This window comes from Sorex fumeus, unplaced genomic scaffold, assembly GCF_029834395.1.
Source record: "Sorex fumeus unplaced genomic scaffold, SorFum_2.1 ptg000094l, whole genome shotgun sequence".
Taxonomy (NCBI): Eukaryota; Metazoa; Chordata; class Mammalia; order Eulipotyphla; family Soricidae; genus Sorex; species Sorex fumeus.
This window is the reverse complement of record NW_026606151.1, coordinates 5,764,321-5,778,148: the sequence shown is the minus strand read 5'-3', so window position 1 is coordinate 5,778,148 and position 13,828 is coordinate 5,764,321. Positions and strand designations below refer to the sequence as shown.

At 51.9% G+C, this 13,828-nt stretch overlaps 1 protein-coding gene across 1 annotated transcript in view; it reads left to right on the top strand.

Moving 5' to 3' along the window:
* The window catches only part of GFOD1 (Gfo/Idh/MocA-like oxidoreductase domain containing 1), a 105,590-nt gene extending 92,069 nt beyond the window's left edge, over positions 1-13,521 (top strand). The window contains exon 2 of the mRNA XM_056132326.1: positions 12,563-13,521. Within this exon, the coding sequence (XP_055988301.1) occupies positions 12,563-13,482 (920 nt within the window). The 3' untranslated portion in view covers positions 13,483-13,521. The remainder of the gene's footprint in view (positions 1-12,562) is intronic.
* Positions 13,522-13,828: the final 307 nt, after the last annotated feature.

Genomic DNA, 13,828 nt, shown 5'->3' with positions numbered 1-13,828 from the left:
CTTATAGTGGCAATATAATAGGAGACGGGGGTGGGCAACCCCAGAAGACTCTTAGTATTATGGATTGAGTGAGTGGGTACATAAAAATCCATAATTATAGTTTGATTTCCTTCTTTCTTTTTTTGTTTTGTTTTGTTTTTTTTGCTGACTTTCAAATGGCATTTAAGAATGACAACATAGTATTCGAGATGAGCCCTTGATATCAGAATATATGGGCCTGAATCTGTCTCTGCCCCTGATGATGGGGGCGTGAATTTGACAAGGATTCTTGAGGGTTTGTAAAAAGGCTGTGACAATGACCTCCAGGGCCCTGAGGTGCTTGGCGCGACTGCTCTTTGCCAGATGTGTGGTGCGTGACTTCCAGCAATGAGCTGAGTCTGCTCTTACAAGGGGGTGGCCCAGGACATGCTTTCTCAGGATCGGGGAGAGGACACAGATGGAGCACTTGGAGAGAAGTCCAAAACCCATGTGCCAGGGTGGATTGAGTCCAGGAGTCCCGGACCAGACTCGTCTCCAGGTTGTGCCCATAGAGAACCTGGTCCTGGGCATCAAGGGGAGTCTTCCAAGCTGGACCATCCCAGCCCTGCTGAGACTTATTTCTCTGGTAACCCTTTTAACCCTTGCAAACCTGCATCCTTGCTTCCCCTGGGCCCTGCCCATAGGGTGATGTGGAAGAAGAGAAAATAGCAGGACTCCTCCCCCATCTCCTTCCGCCTGGGTGGGAGCCCAGGCAGCTGCAGAGTAGACAGGCCACTTTAGGGACTTCCTGCCCACAGGGCCTTTGATAACACTCATGTCAACTTTGAGTGCAAAAACTCAAACCCAACAGGGAGGCAAAGAGGAAGTGCAGGGGACTCACACTGCCCCTGACCTGACCTGAACTGACCCTGACCCTGAATGAGCCTAATCCCAACCCAACCCTGAACCTCACCTGACCCTGACTTAACCCTGACTCAAACTGACCTTGACCCTAATTGAACCCTCACCCTAACTGGCGCTGACCTTAAATGACCTTGACCCTAACTCATCCTGCCCTAACCTAATTTTGATATACCCTGACCCTGACCCTAACTTTTTCCTGAGCCAAACTTAACCCTGATCTCTAGGCCTGACCCTAAACATTACCTACCCCTGATCTTGACCTAACCATAACTTCTTGTTAGCACTGTCAAAACTTCACCATCATTTGCAAATAGCTACAGTGAAAAACTCAGAGCTCTCATACACACCCTAGCTAGTGCTGGAGGGTGGGGGAATGGGAGAAGTAGGGGGAGGGGGTGGTAGGACAGGAACCATCCCCAAGAACCTTTCTTAGAGGCCAGCGCCATTGGGATGTGACATGAAAGAGGGGCACTGCCCCTTGAAGAGAAAAGGCTGGAGGAAGTGTCACCTGCATTACACCCCAGGTCTGGCCGGCTGGTGGGCTTCAGAGCATTGTAACCAGGCCTTCCCCACCTCACCCTCCACCCCACACTCGTCTCTGTCAGAGATTCTGGACTCTGCTGGCAAGAACCTCTCCCTGGAGATGACCACTGCACAGACCTGACAGAATATCAGCCGCAGCCCTGGCAGACTTGGTTCTCTGGAAAGTGGGATCAGCGGCAGCACCCTGTCCCGAGCTGAACTTTACGAACTTCCCAGAGTAAGATGTCCAGCTCGATGGACGGCACGCACCACCCTGACCTCCCACCTGTCCTGTCCTGTCCATGTTCTTGCTCCATGCACCCAATAATGCTCCCAGAAGTCCCAGCAGGGAGTGTGGGGACTGAGCGAGCAGTACCCCAGCTGCCATCTGCAATCAGAGCCGCAGGTGCCCAACCCCAGGGCTCCAGGCAGAGAGTGGCGCGGGGCCCCTGGGGGAGTGGGTTTTCCTCCTGTCCCTGATGGCGCTGGGCTCTCTCTGCTTACTCTGAGCTCAGCAGCACATGGAGCAGCCCCCAGTGCACCAGCAAAGTGGGCCTAGGGCCCATTGGGGTCTCAGAGCCCTCCCTGCCCTCTCTGAGCAGGGTTAGAATTCCAGGGTCAGAGGTCAGTTTGGGCTCAGGTCTAGGACTAGGGTGAGGGTAAGAGGCTTAGGGTGTGGGTTAGAGTTAGGGTCCGGGTGAGGTAATGGGGTAGGTAGGTAATGTTTAGGGTCAGGCCTAGGGATCGGGGTGAAGTTAGGCTCAGGATAAGGTTAGGGTCAGGGTCAGGGTTATGTCAAAATTAGGTTAGGGCAAGGTGAATTAGGGTCAAGGTCATTTAAGGTCAAGGGCCAGTTAGGGTGAGGGTTCAATTAGGGTCAAGGCCAGTTTGGGTCAGGGTTAAGTCAGGGTCAGGTGAGGTTGAGGGTTGGGTCAGGATTAGGCTCATTCAGGGTCAGGGTCAGTTCAGGTCAGGAGCAGGTCAAGGGCAGTCTGAGTTCCCTGCACATCCCTCCTGACCTCCCTGCTGGGTTTGAGTTCTTGTCACTCAGCTGACACGAGTGTTACTGTTTGGATTCTTCACTGACTTCACACATCCAGGAGCATTTCTCGTATGCAAATTCAATGCCTGCATGTCATTTGCTTTGCAAGTCAACCTTATTTTTGTTTGTTTTTGGGCCACAACTGGGGATGCTCATGGGTTACTCCTACCAGTGCTCAGGGGACCATATGAGATGCTGGGTCAACCACATGCAAGGAAAGCCCCCTACCCATTGTATTATCATTGCAGCCCCCTAAGCAGTAGTATAATGGGTCAGCAGCGGGTAGGGCCAGAACAACTGTACAGCAGGCAGGGCATTTGCCTTGCAAGCTGCTGACCTGGATGTGATCCTCCACATTCTATGTTGTTCCCAGACAAGGAGTGATCCTTGAGCACAGAGCCAGGAGTAAACCCTGAGCACCCCAAAAGAGATAAAATTCAAAAAATCCAAACCCGAATTAGCCTTTTAAAGAAGGAGTTATTACCCCAACTTTTATTTTATCTTGGTTTTTGTCAGTACAGCCGCCTACAGACAGGCCAAGTGTGCAGACCCCGAGCCTCCCCCCTCCCTCTCTCCTCACGCCTCCCTCTGTTCCTGTCCCCTATCACAGTAAGGGGGCACCAACCCCCTGTTGATAGCACAGCAAGCACGTGGCCTGGCTAAGAGCCACGGACTGCCTGCAGTGTCCCTGTGTGGGCTCCAGTGCTGGGGGACCGTGATAAGAGGAAGGACATGTCCGGATGTGCTCACCCCACAACAGTGCTGGCCAACCCCCATCCACCAGTGCAGAGCAATTGGGGTATCGGAGTCTCTTCCAGAAGCTTAGGGCATCGTCCTTGTTGTTTTTTTTTTTATTTTTGGGTCACACCTGGCGATGCACATACATAGGGGTTATTCCTGGTTGTGCATTCAGGAATTACTCCTGGTGGTGCTCAGGGGACCATATGGGATGCTGGGGATCGAACCCGGATAGGCCACGTGCAAGGCAGATGCCCTACCCACTATACTATAGCTCCAGCCCCCATCTTCTTTGTTCTTGGAAGTCCGCGAAGTCTGTCTTTGGGGTCCACAAGCCTGTTTGGAGGGGGAACTGCCACTTCTCAGAGCTTGGGGGGAACAATTGGTTCCTTACTCTGAATGAAGGGGTAAGTGTGTCTGTGAAATCCTTCACTGTGCCCGAGGGCAGTCCACTACCAGCACAGTGTACCCTCCCCGCTCCCTTCCTTGTGCGCATTTCAGCCCCCCAGAGAAAGGGCCCATCCCGCAGGGGGCCCTGAGTTGAGGCCGCAATCTCAGCCCTGCCTGGAGCTCCTTGCTGAGTTTTCTCTTTGATGGCGTGAGAGCTGTCGATCACACAGAGAAACAGGCCAGTTGAAAGAAATGTCAACATCCACCTTCCAGGGGGACAATGCAAGAGAATGGTTTCGTGAGCGAGCAGGGCTTTCTAGAACCCATCATATGGACAGGATAGTGATTATTTCTTTTTTAAATTTTTTTATTTTATTGAATCACCGTGAGATATAGTTACAAGCTTTCATGTTTGAGTTGTAATCACACAATGATCAAACACCCATCCCGCCCCCAGTGCACATTCCCCACCACCAATATCCCCAGTATACCCCCACTTTCCCACCCTCCCCCTGCCTCCATGGTAGACAATACTCCCCATACTCTATCTCTCCTTTTGGGCATTATGGTCTGCAATACAGACATTGAGAGGTTATCATGTTTGGTCCATTATCTACTTTCGGCACACATCTCCCATCCCTACTGATTCCGCGAGCCATCATTTCTTAGTGATCCCTTCTCTATTCCAGCTGCCTTCTCCCCGCAGCTCAGGAGGCAGGCTTCCAACTATGAAGCAATCTTCCTGGCCTTTGTATCTACTGTCCTTGGGTGTCAATCTCGTGTTATGTTATTTTACACTCCACAAATGAGTGCAGTCCTTCTGTATCTGTCCCTCTCTTTCTGACTCATTTCACTTAGCATGATACTCTCCATGTCCATCCACTTATAAGCAAATTTCATAACTTCATCTCTCCTAACAGCTGCATAGTATTCCATTGTGTAGATATACCAAAGTTTCTTTAACCAGTTGTCTGTTCTCAGGTACTTGGGTTGTTTCCAGGTTTTGGCTCTTGTGAATAGTGCTGCAATGAACATATAGGTACAGATGTCATATCTACTGTGCTTTCCTGCACCCTCAGGATTCTTGATGACTCTCTCCTCCCACCGTCCCACCTGAGACTGGTCACTAGGCCACAGGGAAAGGAGGAGAGGGGGTGTCAGCTCAAATCTGGCGCTGGCTTTCACAGCAGACTTCTCTCGCTGGGGACAAAGGGGGAAGCCAGAGATTCCCAGAGAGAAGGATCCACAGTCTTGGGCTGTTGCTGTCCTGTAGGTGGCCTGGCACCCAGGAATCCAGTAATGCGGGCCCTGGACAGCCTGCCAGGAAATCAGCCCCTACCTCTGTTCCAGCACCTTCTCTCTGCCAACCACTGTGGCCTTCTGAGAGTGGGAGGTTTTCCCTGGAGTGGCTTTGTGAACCCTGAGCAGGGACCCCACGGAACCCACCTGGATTCCTGATGTAGAAAAGTGAAGCCAGGGTTTGCCTTCTCCCCCAGCTCATGAGACAGACAATGGACACCCTCCTTTGGTGGCATCTCAGATCCCTGGTTACACATCCAGGTTTTAGAGCCATTTTCTATATGAGATGCAGAAGTTCTGGCTGAACAGGCCAACTCTTACACAGGACTCAGAACCCTACTCTAATGCTCCCCACTCCAGCAGAGCTTTTTACGAGACTCAAGTTCCAGGCCATCCTTTCTTCCTCCTCTCCATCTACCCCTCCGTTGGCTCCTGTAACCTATTAGATCCTGGCTTCCCTTGTCTCCCCAACTGGGATCTCTTCCTTATCTCCCTTTCTCTCCTTCCATGAGTGGGCGCCATGATCTCGGCGGTCCTTGCTGATGGACCTCGTTGGGGCAGGGAGGAGGCTCTGTCGGGCTGGCGGCTGTGGTCCAGCCCACCCAGGGTTGGCTGTTTCTGCAGAGTCATGGTAGATACTGAGGGAGAACCGGTGGAGCAGAGGCTGGCTTGGTAGACTCGCAGCTTGGATTAGATGGAGCCATGTACTAGGACTGGGCCGGCAAGCTGGGTGCTTTGTTGGGTTCTTCTGTTTTTTTTTTTTTTTGTTCTTGTTTTTATTTTTACTTTAATTGAATCACTGTTAGGTAGCCCCTTGCAAAGCTATTCATGATTAGGTTTCAGTGGTACAGTGTTCCAATACCCATCCCTCCACCAGTGTGTATTTCTCAGCACTAGTGTCCCCAGTTTCCCTGCCATCACCCTCCATCACTGCCCCCCTCCCCCAGCTTTGCCTCTATGGCAGGTGCTTTTCTTCTCTGTCTCACTCTCCCCTTTTGGGCATTGTGGGTTACAATATTTATACTTAAAGGTTATCAAGAATATCCCTTTACCTACTTTTAACACTCAGTTCTTGTCCAGCGTGATCTTTCCCAGCTATCATTGTCATACTGCTCTCTTCTCTGTCTTATCTACCCTCCACCCCACACACACTTGTAGTTGATTTCATCCACTGGCCAGTCCTCCTAGCCCCTATTTTTCCTGGGCTTGGATAGTAGTCTAAATATCACTGTCACTGTCCTCCCATTGTTCATCGATTTGCTTGAGCGGGTCCAGTAACGTCTCCATTGGAGACTTTTGATGTTACTGTGTTTGGCATATTGAATACATCACAGGTAACTTGCCAGGCTCTGCTGCCATGTGGGCGAGATACTCTTGGTAGCTTGCCGGGCTCTCCGAGAGGGGTGGAGGAATCGAACTTGGGTCGGCCATGTTGGCTGCATGCAAGGCAAGCGCCCTACCACTGTGCTATCGCTCCAGCCCAATCTTAATATATATATATATATATATATATTTCACAAATGAGTGCAAAATCTGGGGATAAAAATCCTGGGGACCTAGAATGGGTTTTGCAGATGCTCCCCCAGAGGAATGAAGGTATGAAGATGTTCAAATGATAGAAAACAGAGGTGGCTTTAAAATCTGCTGACTCTGAAAGTTGCCTTCTTTTTATTTAATTTAGTGTTTTTGGATATTTGAGGCCACACGAGTGGAACTGATTCTGTGTTCAGGGATTACTCCAGGCTGGGCTCTGGGGACCATCTGCAGTGACAGAGATCAAAGTGGTGAAAAGCGAGCACCTTACCTGCTGTACTATTGCTCCACTCCCGGGTTTTGTTGTTGTTATTGTTTTTGGGGGTCACACCTAGCGATGCTCAGGGGTTACTCCTGGTTCTGCACTCAGGAATTACTCCTGGCGGTGCTTGGGGGACCATATGAGATGCTGGGAATTGAACCTGTATCAATCGTGTGCAAGGCAAACGCCCTACCCGCTGTACTATCACTGAATTGTTTGTTTGTTTAAGCTGGAAGCATTATCGTGTTGCTTTGCTATTGTTTTCAAGGGGGAGATGCCTTTATTCCATCCCGGGGTTGCACATCCGGGATCACTGTGTACCAGAGCTGGGTCCCTCTTGGGGTGCCAGTGCGTGGAACGGAAAGACCAGCCTCAGCCTAGACGACTCCCCTGAGCTGCACCCCAGTTCCTCAGCCCTGTGCTGAAAAGGGTGTCATGGGGCTTTGAAGGGTTATCCCATGCCTGAGGGTGTAGATGCCTGCTCCACAGAACCTGGTACCCCGTGATGGGCCTGGGATGTGGGGGAAGGGTCATGGGGAGGGGCAAATCATGTCTCCTGAGTCAAATGTGTAGTTGCTGAAGATTGGGACCAGGACCGCCTGGCCCGGCCCCTAGACTCTGAGGTTTTCCAAATTCTGGATGAACTGTGCTTCCCCCAGTACCCAGGGAAGAGGCCCCTCATCTCTGGGAGCCACCTGCACCCCCCAGACTTTTGAGGAACCTTCAGCCACCATTCACACACCTACCTTCAAAGGGCCTCATTGCCCCTGTGGGCTGAAAAAGAGGAAAATGAATGTTTTTTCCCCCAATTTTAAAAGCATAAACTGGGCCGGAGCAATAGTACAACAGGTAGGGTGTTTGCCTTGCACGCAGCTGACCTGGGTTCGATCCCCAGCATTCCACATAGTCCCCCAAGCACTGTGAGGGGGTAATTCCTGAGTGTAGAGCCAGGAGTAACCCCTGAACATCGCCAGGTATAACCCAAAACAGAAAAAGAATAAACAACAGCATAAGCAAAAAATATGGCTAATGCAGTGAAGAAGACCCAAAAATTTGGTGTTAATTTAATCAGAGTTAAGTACGGTAAACATCCCGTGATATTCCTTTGTGTCCTCTCCTCTCTCTGTGTCTGTTCTCTTTGACGAGTTGAGACCCTCATATGTGCATGAACAGACCAGTGCATGCTGAACAACCACCTCATTTTCAGTGATCAGCCTCTTCTTCAGTGATAAACCTCATCTTCAGTACCGTCCCATGGTTCCCCCCACCTCGCTGAGCTCAGCTCCACACTCGTGGCCGCCCTCAGCCACCTGCCACATGACTCACAGCTGCTCACCTGCATAAATAATGCAGCGAGAAACATCTTTTCGGGCAAGAGGCTTGCTCACATGGTAGCGGATGTCTCGATGAGAGATTCCTAGAAGTCTCTTCTGACTTTGGGAGATGCAGTATAGAAAGAGGCTGTCGACACCCATCTGTGAAGTGTGGGCATAGTGAAAGGGGGCTGGATGGCGGTGGTGGGCCACAAGGTCAGTGGTGTTCCTGTTCCATGCCCACCCCTCGGCCCGTCATGCTGTGGGGTGGAGTGGAAGCCTCAGTCAAGGGGGACGCACATGTGGCATGCAACCACAACTAGCCAACTTAGCATCAAGGAGGCGATCCTGTCATCCCAGCCTGAGCAGCCATGCCTGAATTTGGGGTGCGGAGAGTTTTTGTGTGTTCACGCTGCATTTATGGGAGTGGTGGGCACTAGCTCTCATCAGCACCTGCTTGGGTAGAGAACGGCCAAGGAGAAGCCATATGCAGGGGTTAGGGGCAAGGAGTATATTCTTGATTTCTATTTTTTCTCATTATTTAATTTTACAGTTTGAACATAGCTTTTTAATCTTAGAAGAGGGCAAAAGTAAGATGGACTATATTTCTTGTGGCTTTCATATGACGAAGGGGTGTACTAAGAAGTTAGGGGTTTGGGCTGGAGCGATAGCACAGCAGGTAGGGCATTTGCCATGCACACAGCCAACCCAGGTTCGATTCCCAGCATTCCATATGGTCCCCTGAGCACTGCCAGGAGTAGTTCCTGAGTGCAGAGCCAGGAGTAACCCCTGTGCATCGCTAGGTATGACCCAAAAAGCAAAAAGGAAAAAAAAAGAAAAAAAGAAGTTAGGGGTTCTGGTTTGGGGGACCTGGGGTAGGGCATGGGAAAGGCCAGGAGGTGCAAGAGACATTGGGGCAGCATTGTCGCCTGTCCCGGCAGCGACATGCCATCTGCTTGCTGACAGACCTGCCATGCAGTGTGAACAAGCATGCCCCAAGCCCAGGGCCCTCGGAATTGGTGCATCAGAATGTGGCATCACACAGGAGCGTGGGACCCTGGGTAACATGAGCCAGAGCCAACAGCCAACAGGCTGCCCGGTGTTAAGGGGACTCCTGACAGCTCTGCAAAGCCAGTCCAGCTCAGCCAGTGGGTAAAGGCCAGGAGAATGGTCATTGCTTGGACTCTGGGCTGCCCCCTCGGCGCCAGGATTAGACACAGTGAAGTGGGCGGCCCTCTGCTTTAGTTTTGTGTTGCTGGTGCTGTTCCAATTCATGCAGGCCAGATCTGTTGTTTGTCTCACATGTCCAGTCGGAGAGCCCCCCCCCCCCCCATGTCCCCACTAGACCAACACCTCTGACATCTGAATTTCCACCAAACTGCTGTGAGTTTGATTCATGAGCTTCATCAGGCTGAGTGCCCACAGCCAGCACCACAGGGAGGGGGTGTACGAGTCCTCACCCTATTTCCCCATGGCATGGACCAGCTCTGAGGCAGGAACAACCAGGTGTCAGAGAGGGGGTGTCGCAGAGAACAGCCCCAGTGGGCCAGTGCCTGGACTGAGACGTGCCCAGATCCTTTCATCCGGCCTGCTAGCAAACCCCAGCCTTTCTTCACTTTTTTTTTTAAATGTATTTTTAAAAATTCTATTTAATTTGAAAAGGGGCTGGAGCGATAGCACAGCAGTAGGGCATTTGCCTTGCAAGCAGCCGGTCAGCCGAGCCGGGTTGGATTCCTCTGCCCCTCTCGGAGAGCCAGGCAAGCTCCCAAGATATCTCACCCACACGACAAAGCCTGGCAAGCTCCCCGTGATGTATTCAATATGCCAAACACAGTAACAACAAGTCTCATAATGGAGACATTACTGGGCCCTCTTGAGCAAATCGATGAACAATGGGAGGACAGTGCTACAGTGCTATTTAATTTGAAAAAAGAAAATACAGCGGTTGATAGGCAAGACCACATTCTCTGAAATCGGATAAGCTTAGGTCATAGCTTTTCAATTCTTTCACAGTGGGAAGGTCTCCCTTTCTTCACTTTTATTTTTTTCACATTCCGCTTGGCCATTTCTCCGCATCCATCTGAGTGGCTTTTCTGCCCAGATGCTTGGCTTCTGTAGAAGAAACCCCTCTTACCTCCTGGTCTCTCCTTTCCTCTGAGCTTTTGTTTCCTCCAGACCCAGCACTTTGTAGACTCCTAGAGGGCTGTGTCTCCTGTAATTGATGCGCCTGTTATAGTCATCAAATAAGCCTGATTCTTATTTGGCCTCACTCCATTGGCCAGAGGCACCAACTTTAGCAGGAGACAGAGGCAGGTGGCAGGATGGGGGGGCGCGGGGGGCGGCGGGATGAGGGAACTGGCCCTCCATACCCCTTCAGATTCAGGGAATTATCTCCTCTTCCTGTAAAGACCGAGACAACTTTAAACAGGTCTGTGTCCACTGCCAGCTCCAATCCATAAAGCAAAATAAACAACCGAGATCACACGCAAAATACCTTTGAGGAGGTTGGAAGGTAGATCGCTAAAAGCTTCAGGTTTTCGATGAAGAAATTCATCCTCGTTCTTTTGTTTGTTTATGTATTTATTTTTTGCGCCACTCTCAGAGGTGCTCAGAGCTTCCTCCTGGCTCTGTGCTCAGGGATAGTCCTGATGGGATCCAGGGACCATATGTGGTGCTGGGATCGAACCCAGGTCAGCTGTGTGCAAGGCAAGCGCCTTATCCCCCGTGCTGTCTCTCCAGCCCCTCTTCCTCATTTTATTTATTTATTCTATATTTATTTATTGATTGATTTTTGGGTCATACCCGGCAATGCACAGGGATTACTTCTGGCTTTGCACTCAGGAATTACTCCTGGTGGTGCTTGGGGGACCATATGGGATGCTGGGAACTGAACTCTGGTCACCCACATGCAAGGCAAATGCCCTACCCGCTGTGGTATCGCTCCAGCCCTCTCTTCCTCATTTTAAATCCCACTCCCCGCATCTGTGATTGAAGCTCATGCTATTAGGTTCTGTTCAGACGGAGATACTGTTCTCTTCTCCACTTACGGTATTTTAAATAGTGCATTTTAAAGAACTGTACTTTAAAATAAAAATTCACATGTAATATTTTAAGGTAAAGGTAAAGGCCCTCCCGTTGATCGTCGATTTGCTCGAGCGGGCCCAGTAACGTCTCCATTGGAGACTTTGTTGTTACTGTGTCTGGCATATCGAATACTCTCGGTAGCTTGCCGGGCTCTCCGAGAGGGGCGGAGGAATCGAACTCGGGTCGGCCATGTTGGCCGCTTGTAAGGCGAATGCCCTACCGCTGTGCTATCGTAATATTTTAAAATAAAATTAATATGCAAAAAGAGATGGAACCTCGAGCCTTATGCGTGCATGTTCTACTACTGGGCTTCATCTGCAGTCTCAGAACTTTCATGTTTTTATAAGTTATATATCTGTATATAAAGGATCCTAGGGCTGGAAAGATAGTATAGCAGGTAGGACGCTTGCCTTGCATGCAGCCAACCCAGGTTCAATCCCCAGCACCCCATCTCATCCCCTGAACACTTCCAGGAGTGACCCCTGAGTGTGGAGCCAGAAGTAACACCTGAGCATCACCAGGTGTGGCCCCCAAACAAAGAAATCCAAACAAATATTAAATGATCCAGATAAATAAACATTAAATGAAGCATGATATATGCTACTGGCAACTATTTCTAAGTATTTTTATTTTCTTTTTTGGTTTGGGGGCCACACCCAGCAGTGCCAAGGACTTCCTCCTGGCTCTGTGCTCAGGGTTCATTCCCCGTGAACCCAGGTGGGCTGTGTGCAATACAAGTGCCCCAATGGTTGTGCTTTGTTGAGGACCCCTATTTCTAAGTATTTTTTAAATATGAAGCATATTTTGGCTTGATACAGAAATTAAACAGCTTAACTCTATAGTATTTGCTCGAGCAGGCCCAGTAACGTCCCCATTGGAGACTTTGTTGTTACTGTGTCTGGCATATCGAATACATCACGGGGAGCTTGCCAGGCTCTGCCATGTGGGCGAGATACTCTCAGTAGCTTGCTGGGCTCTCCGAGAGGGGCGGAGGAATCGAACTCGGGTCGGCCATGTTGGCTGCGTGCAAGGCAGACGCCCTACCCGCTGTGCTATCGCAAGCTACTGAGAGTATTCGATATGCCAGACACAGTAACAACAAAGTCTCCAATGGAGACATTACTGGGCCCGCTCGAGCAAATCGATGATCAACGGGAGGGCCTTTACTTTACTTTACTTTAACTCTATAGTATTGAAACCTTTTGAATCGATGGTTTTGGATATCTCAAAGATACAAACTACTTATATTTTTTGAATTTTTTTGTTGTTATTGGGGAGTGGGGCATGGTACCCATATGGCACCCATATGGCACTCCCGGCTTTGTGCTCGAGAAACCATATGGGTGCCCAGGATCAATCCTGGTATGTGCAAGGCACGTGCCCCACCCTCTGCACTATCCCTGAGCTGTGATGCGGTTCAGTGACCGCCCGGGCCCCCACAGCGCCCTCTGTCGCCCGCCCTGCGCCCTGACCTTTGTCTCTGCTCTCCCACCGCAGGCATCGGCAAGAACGTCATCTGCGACCGCACGGCCACGCCGCTGGACGCCTTCCGCATGATGTCGGCGGCCCACTACTACCCCAAGCTCATGAGCATCATGGGCAACGTCCTGCGCTTCCTGCCCGCCTTCGTGCGCATGAAGCAGCTCATCGAGGAGGGCTACGTGGGCGAGCTGCTGGTGTGTGAGGTGCAGGTGCACAGCGGCAGCCTGCTGGGCAAGAAGTACAACTGGAGCTGCGATGACCTCATGGGCGGCGGCGGGCTGCACTCGGTGGGCACCTACATCATCGACCTGCTCACCTTCCTCACGGGCCAGAAGGCCGTCAAGGTGCACGGGCTGCTCAAGACCTTCGTCAAGCAGACGGACCACATCAAGGGCATCCGCCAGATCACCAGCGACGACTTCTGCACCTTCCAGATGGTGCTGGAGGCCGGCGTGTGCTGCACCGTCACCCTCAACTTCAACGTGCCGGGGGACTTCAAGCAGGATGTGACGGTGGTGGGCTCGGCCGGCCGCCTCTTGGTGCTGGGCACCGACCTATACGGGCAGCGCAACAGCGAGGCCGAGCGGGAGCTGCTGCTCCAGGATGCCACGCCCGTGAGCAACTCACTGCTGCCCGCCAAGGCCTTCAGTGACATCCCGGCACCCTACCTACGTGGCACCATCAAGATGATGCAGGCCGTGCGCCAGGCCTTCCAGGACCAGGACGACCGGCGCACCTGGGATGGACGGCCGCTCACCATGGCCGCCACCTTCGACGACTGCCTCTACGCCCTGTGCGTGGTGGACACCATCAAGCGGTCCAGCCAGACGGGCGAGTGGCAGAACATCGCCGTCATGACTGAGGAGCCCGAGCTGAGCCCCGCCTACCTGATCAGCGAGGCCATGCGGCGCAGCCGGATGTCCCTGTACTGTTAGCGCTGGCCGCGGGGACCGTGGGCATCCTGGGCCTTCTACGTGTGGCCGCCGAGATGAGCAGCGGGAGGGGGATGGAGGAGGAGGGGGGGTGCCATGGAGGGGCACCGTGAGGTGATGGCATCTGGCCAGGTGCACCCCAGCCTCAGAGAAGCGCACCCCCTGAGCTTATGGTCTGGGAGCATTGACCCCCTGCGGGGCGTCTGTAGGACAGGGGGGGGACTGGGTTGTCTCCCCTCCCCCCGTTATTGAGGATCCAGGACTGATGACGTTCGGTCCAGCCCATCCCGCTGTGGCCCTAGGTGCCCAGGTTGGCGAGGTCTCTGCTGGCACACATCTGGTGGCAGGG